Raw genomic sequence first — 7,457 nt, forward strand, 5'->3', positions numbered from 1 at the left:
CCTAATACTATACAACTTATATAAAATCTCCATTAATTCCAGTGGCTAACCAACAATATATGATCAATTATTTTAGATGACTTATTTTACATAAAGTTTACTTGGAGGGAAGGAGGGCTGCTCTCTAGTGTATCTGGTTAAGCTCTAGAATTAGCTAACAATTCTTATGAACCATATCTAAGTTATTCTACCGTTTTGAAAACTAGACCAGATAGGCTGGTTTGACCGGTTGAACTCTGAACTGCTCATGACTTATTATACATATAGTTTAATTAGAGGGAAGGCAAGCTGCTCTCTAGTTTATCTAATTAAGCTCCATAACTAGCTAATTGTATTTCGGAACTGTATCTAAGTTAATCCAAGTGTTTTGAAAACTGGATCAGATTAGTCGGTTTGACCGATTGAACTGTGAACTGGTCATGGTACGATTCGTTTCATTAGTAATTTAGAAAATCATTGGAATCAGTCAAACTCGATCAAAAATGAGTTGAACCAGTCAAAATGCGTAAAAATATTGGACTTTTCAACTGGTTCATACTAAATTTTCTTTTTTTTTTTAATTTTATAAGTTTTCCAATTTACATAATAAATAAAAGAATAACAAAAAAGAAGAATAATTGAACCATATTGAACCGGTTGAACTAGATTGAACCATGAACTGGAAGCTCATCCGATTCAATTAATAGTTTGGGTTAAAAAACATTGTCCTTTTGTCCAAATTCGGAGTTATTGATTGTCCAAAATAATTTATTGCAAGCGAAAAATTTTCGCTCGCTATTACATAAATTGCAATGAATAGGTTGAGTAGTTCAAAATAATTTGTAGAAACAAAATCTTATCCTAAAATATGCACGATTAGTTAAATTAAGGCAAAAATATGTAGTATCAGATAAGTTGTAAAGAAACCCAGACGTCAATTGATTAAGTTATTATAGAAACCGAAAATGTGTCTTGTATTCAAATAATTGTCGAGCCAATTATGCGCACCAATTTGTTATGTCCCGGATTCATTTTTTCTATGCTGTATAGGTGAGAGGTCTAAAAATCGGGATAATTTAATTGTACTCTTTTCTTCTGTATCACTCAATTTATCTCTTTCTTCTTTTAGGATCCAAATTTTGATACTCTCTAGGCATTAAAACTTATATCAGGCTTTCAGTCCAAACCTCACTTTGAGTATCCACTAACTACAATATGTCTCCAGTATTTCCGAAGGAAAAAAAAAATTACAGGTGTAGTATTAGTATTAGTGGGCGGACAAGACAGACAAGTCGAAGCAGAAAATGGTGTTGGTCAATGACCGGCCGCTGCGTGACGGACAATTCAACGCAGAGGAGCCAACCCCACTTCCAAAATTCTACTAGTACCAGCCAGTTACCTCAATTTGATGAAGGGATAATTTCATAAACCTCCCCTTAGGGTTTTAGCTATTTCACTTAATTCCCTTGATATTTTAAAAATTATACTTACCTCCCTTAATTTGACATTTTGATAACCAAAACTTAAAATAGAGTGAAAAATTTAATGAATAAAGTTTAATTTGTTCTTCTAAATAATTATAAAGTAATTTAGCACAATTATAAAAAAAGGATCAAGTTCTTCATATGATATTTGTTATTTAATAATCAACTATAGCAATAAATCTTTTGCTATAATAGGCTGTTTTTTATAGAATTTTATTGGAGGATATAGATTCCTTTTACAATAGAGAAGAAAGTGTTATTTTTTTTTTTTTAAAGTTTGTGGACTACTTTTTTAATAAAAGTTTATGGACTGGCTTAGTGATAGAACTATCATAGTTTGGTAGTAATTTTGGGGTATTTGTTTTTAATTATTATTGATTTATTCTTGATTTTGATACAAAAAAAGAGTTACAAAAAAAATGGATGATGTTCACAATTATCAAAAAAAAAAATTACTAGTTTAACATTTGATTTGGATAGATATTAAGGACAACATTGATAATTCTTCTATCCTTCTAATGAAATATAAGAGAAATGAATAAGAAAGGAAAAGAACAAAAAAATTATAAAATCCATCCTTTGCATAAATATGACAACAAGAGAGTTTTATTAAAATATTAAGATTAGTATTGTCATTTTAAATGGATAAGGGAAGTAGGTGTAATTTTTAAAATTTTAGGAGAGCCAAGTGAAATTATTAAAAACGTCAGGAGAGGTTTCTGAAATTACCCCTTTGAGAATTCAACCAAACGGAAAGTTCGTTGTTTAGTTGGTGTTTCATATTGGAGTTGGCTCCAAAGTCATCAAAGAGAATAGGAAAGGAGCCCGACAAGAAACGCGTAGAACGACCTCAATCTCGTACAAATCCATGGACTGAGAACAAACAAAACGCGCTTCTCCCTGTTTTACTTTGACCGCCAGTCCTCTGTTACTAACTTCTTCTCATGATCACTTGTCTGGTTGCGTCTGCTTTCATTTTCCCCTTTTCTACCAGTCAGACGCAGTCCAGCCAAACCAAAATGCAATTTCTGGTATGAAACCACAAGGCTGAAATGTCGTCAGGTTGATGGGTTATAAGCTCTTTGCCTGTCCCATTTTCGAGCTCATGGGTTTCTCAAACAACTGTATCCAATGAGGATTCTTCTCTTTCCTTCGCTTTTCTTGATACCCTTACTCCAAATTTTATCAGTTAGACATGTTGTTCTCTTGGCCTCTGGTCAATGTCTTGCAGATCAGAGGTCCCTGCTGCTGGAACTGAAGAACAGTCCCACGTTCAACTCCACGAGTTCAACCAAACTGGCGCGCTGGAACAATAGCAAGGACTGTTGCCTTTGGGATGGGGTAGGATGTGATAGATTGGGTCATGTGATCAGGCTGGAGCTTGATAACCAAACCATTTCTGGACTACTGGAGAATTCGAGTAGTCTGTTCAATCTTCGGTATCTTGAGAGATTGAATTTGGCTTTCAACAGCTTCAGCTCTACTATTCCCACCGGATTATTTAAACTTACAAATCTGACATACCTGAACTTGTCTGGTGCTGGTTTTGTTGGGCAAATTCCGCGGGATTTGGCTAGTATGAGCAGGTTGGTTACTCTTGATCTCTCAACCCGTTTTCCTGGAGTTCAGCCACTGGAAATGGAGAATCCAAATCTACAAACACTTTTTCAGAACCTCTTGGAGCTCCAAGAACTTTACCTTGGTGGTGTCAATATTTCTGCTGAGGGGGGTGAGTGGGGCAATGCCTTATCATCTTTACTCAATTTAAGAGAAATCAGCTTGTCCAGCTGTCGTCTTTCAGGTCCTATCAGCTCATCCATTTCAGAGCTCCACTCACTCTCAATCATCAATCTTAACAACAACAACCTCTCAGCTGCAGTTCCAGACTTCTTTGCAAATTTCGCGAATTTGACATCATTAAGTCTCAGCTCTTGTAATCTGCTGGGAGAATTTCCAAAGAAGATACTCCGGTTGCCACTGCTGCAGGATATAGATTTGTCAAACAATAACTTCATTACAGGCACTTTGCCGCGGTTTCCCGAGAGTGGATCTCTCAAGACAATAGTGATTAGTTCTACCAATTTTTCGGGTTCATTACCAGATTCCATTGGTGTCCTTGGAGATTTGTCAAGGATAGATCTGTCAAATTGCAATTTCACAGGACCGATTCCATCAACAATGGCAAATCTCACAGAACTGGTTTATGTGGATTTGTCAAACAACCAGTTCAACGGTTTAATCCCGTCATTTGGGATGTCCAAGAACCTCAATCACTTGGACCTCTCTCGCAATGATCTAACAGGCAACATTCCTTCCGCTCACTTTGAAGGCTTTGCAAATCTTTCCTTTATTAACTTGGGATATAATTCCTTCACTGGAAAAATTCCACCATCTCTGTTTGCTCTTCCATCCTTGTGGAAACTCCAGCTTGCCAACAATAATTTCATAGGCACAGTCGAATTTCCCAGTGCATCCTCCCCTTTCTTAGATACACTTGATTTGAGTGGCAACCAACTTAATGGTTCAATTCCAATGTCCATTTTTGAACTGCAAAGGCTCAATGTACTCTCACTTTCTTCCAACAGATTTAATGGCAGTTTGCCACTTCAAATTATAAACGGGCTCCGAAACCTTACAACACTTGATCTTTCTTACAACAACTTATCAATTGATGCAAGCAGCGGTAATTCAACCGTGTCCACCTTCCCTCAGCTCAGTGTACTGAAATTAGCTTCTTGCAACTTGCAAAAGTTTCCAGGGCTAAGAAACCAGTCCAGGATGATCTATCTAGACCTTTCAAACAACCAAATTGCTGGAGAAATACCTAGATGGATATGGGAAGTTGGTGACGGAAGTCTTCAATATCTGAACCTTTCCTGCAATCACCTAGTGGATCTCCCCATGAATGCCACTATGCCCAATCTGTCTGTGCTTGACTTGCATTCTAACCAACTTCAAGGTGAGTTTCCAAAACCACCAGAAACAGCTATATATGTGGACTACTCAAGCAATAAGTTCAGCAATTCCATCCCACAAGATATTGGGAACTCTCTTATTTTTGCTGTTTTCTTTTCTATTTCAAACAACAGCATTTCCGGAGTTATCCCTCGGTCCATATGCTATGCAAGTTACCTCCAAGTTCTTGATTTGTCTAACAATGTTTTGAGAGGCAGCATACCAGACTGTCTATTCTACAAAATGGAGAATCTCGAGGTTCTGCAGCTAGGGAGAAACAAACTGGGTGGTATCATTCCAGATAAATTTCCAATTAACTGTGTTCTCAAAAGTTTAGACCTTAGTAAAAATGTTCTAGAAGGACGGGTTCCAAGATCCCTGGTCAATTGTACATCGTTGGAAGTCCTCAATATTGGCAGCAATAGAGTTGAAGATACTTTCTCCTGCATGTTAAAGAACTTGGCTAGTTTGCGGGTACTAGTTTTGCGATCCAACAAGTTCTACGGAAACCTCAGCTGTTCATTGGCCGATGATAGCTGGCAAAACCTTCAAATCATTGACCTAGCTTTCAACAACTTCAGTGGCGCTCTATCCCCTAAATGCTTCTCTAATTGGAGAGGAATGATTAGCCATGTAGAAAATGGGCAATCAGCACAGGACCATCTGCATTTTACTGTCTTGAAGCTTAGTAACATATACTATCAGGAAACTTTGACGGTAACGTTCAAAGGACTAGAGCTGGAGTTTAGGAAAATTCTGTTGATCTTCGCATCCATTGATTTTTCAAGCAATGTTTTTGAAGGAAGCATCCCAGAGACAATAGGAGAACTCAGAGCACTTTATCTTCTCAACTTATCACATAATGGTCTCACCGGCACAATCCCAAAATCAATTGGGAACTTGACCCAGCTTGAATCACTAGACCTCTCAATGAACCGGCTAAGTGGAATGATACCAGTAGAGATTGCCAATCTGACATTCCTCTCATCCTTGAACCTATCCTTTAATCAACTCCTTGGAAGTATCCCCTGGGGGCGCCAGCTTCAAACGTTTACCGAAACTTCTTATGAGGGAAACAAAGGGCTGTGCGGCCCCCCTTTGAACTTCAACTGCAAGGGCAATAACCATGCTCCGGTGCCTTCCTCTGTAGATGCGAATTCAGTGATTGAGACTGGATTTGATTGGCAGTTCATATTCACTGGTCTGGGTTTTGGTGTTGGAGCAGCAGTTATCGTTTGGCCACTAATTGTCTGCAAGGAAGGGAGGGACTGGTCCGATAAGCATGTAGAAAGAATTCTGCTGCTGATTTTTCCAAGATACAGGTTCTGTTACACCAGGTATGATGAAGGAAAGGTAAACGCAGTGGAGAAGTCGGAGGATGAGTTCCTGGACGACACAGAAGATTCTGATGGAGATGAATTCGAGCTAGAACACGAGGCATTTGGAGGTAAGTATTGTGTATTCTGCAGCAAACTTGACGTTCACAAAAAGAGAGCCGTACACAATCCAAAATGCACCTGTCATACTTCGCCCATATTTTTTACTTCTCCAACGTCTTCTTCCTCTTTGTTAGTTCTGTATCATCAACATTTTTGACATTTTTATTCTTTTTTCAATGTTATTGTACATAAAACACACAGCGCATTTCAACCCTTGAACGGGGATGATGACTGTATGAAAATTAAGAACTCTGAACATTAATTAAATCTTCCCATGGATATGTTTCATCCCGCATGGTGGCAGAAACAAAGATTAAAGAAGTATTAATTTTTTTAAAGGTTAAAAAAATATTACTAGATAACAAAGGAAGCCAGACCCGCTAAAAGCACTTTCTCTGCTTAATCAAGATACCGAGAGAGATTGAGACGTAACGTTTGTGAAACGGATTCATCTTTTAACATTCGGCCACAGAGAGCGAGACCATAGATCAGCAAATAAATTTCTGCGCCTTTTCTTCTCGACTTGTCGTAGTACTAAGAAAAGTAGGAAGCATCAAGTTGAAATACTTGGGGAAGAGTTAGGTTAGGTGGTAAGGTGGAAGAGATCGTAAGCAGGAGGTTTAAGTTCCAAACCTCCCACTTACCAAAAAAAGAAAAAGGTGGTAACACACTTTCGGTTCAACATTTCTGATTATCCAAGGAAGACGAGGTTTAACAATCTGGGAAGTTGAGATCCCTACAGATTGCTCACGGTCTTGGAGGGGCATATTTGATGATGAGGGATGAAATTCAGCCCCTTATTAAATATATTGTTGTTGGTAATGGGGAAGCAATCAATTTCTGGTACGATCATTGGCACCCATTGGACCCCTCTACCAGTATTTTTCTGAAAATCTTTCGCATAACCTTGGCTTTTGCAGATCTGCCTCTGTATCTAGATTTATACAGGGTGGAGAGTGGAAATGGCCTAAGGGAAAGGAGAACAGCTGAAGTGGAAAAAACTTATGCAAGAAACACCATCTTTATGCCTTGTCAAAGCAGCAGTGATGAGGTATATTGGTTCGCTAGCGGTTCTGGGAAGTTCACACTAAAATCAGTTATGACCAAACTCAGGAATGTAGGCGACAAGGTTCGGTTATGACCAAACACTCAGGAATGTAGGCAACAAGGTTACTTGGCATAAATTTGTGCGGTGAAAGGGCACTGTTCCGAGATTTTCTTTTATTATTTTTTAAATTCTTTTAGCAGGGTTGAGGTGGGATTTAAGAAGCGAGGAGGGGATAAGAGGATTAGAATCCAAAATCTCTACGTTTTGGGACCTCAACCTTAACCAGTAGACCAAAGTCTCTTTCGTATGATTTTCTTTTATTACTCGGATACTATGTCACAGGAAATTGACCACCAAAGACAGACTCAAAGCTTGGGGGGGGGGGGGGGGGGGGGAGGTATGCAGTTGTCTAATGATCAATGTGAACTGAACTATTTAACAGAGCTAGCAGAAAAAGCAATGGAACATCTCTTCTTTGCTTGTTTGACATTGGCAGAAGTTATGTTTCATAGCCCATGGGAGATTAACTTGGCAGGCAGAACTTAAATGGAT

At 38.4% G+C, this 7,457-nt stretch overlaps 1 protein-coding gene across 1 annotated transcript; it reads left to right on the plus strand.

Moving 5' to 3' along the window:
• The first annotated feature begins 2,432 nt into the window (after positions 1–2,432).
• LOC113767440 (receptor-like protein 7) lies at positions 2,433–6,126 on the plus strand. The gene has a single exon (XM_027311542.1). The coding sequence runs from the start codon at positions 2,595–2,597 to the stop codon at positions 6,012–6,014; it is 3,420 nt and encodes a 1,139-aa protein (XP_027167343.1). The 5' UTR covers positions 2,433–2,594; the 3' UTR covers positions 6,015–6,126.
• The last annotated feature ends 1,331 nt before the right edge of the window (positions 6,127–7,457 follow it).

Source organism: Coffea eugenioides, chromosome 4 (genome assembly GCF_003713205.1).
Source record: "Coffea eugenioides isolate CCC68of chromosome 4, Ceug_1.0, whole genome shotgun sequence".
Classification (NCBI taxonomy): domain Eukaryota; kingdom Viridiplantae; phylum Streptophyta; class Magnoliopsida; order Gentianales; family Rubiaceae; genus Coffea; species Coffea eugenioides.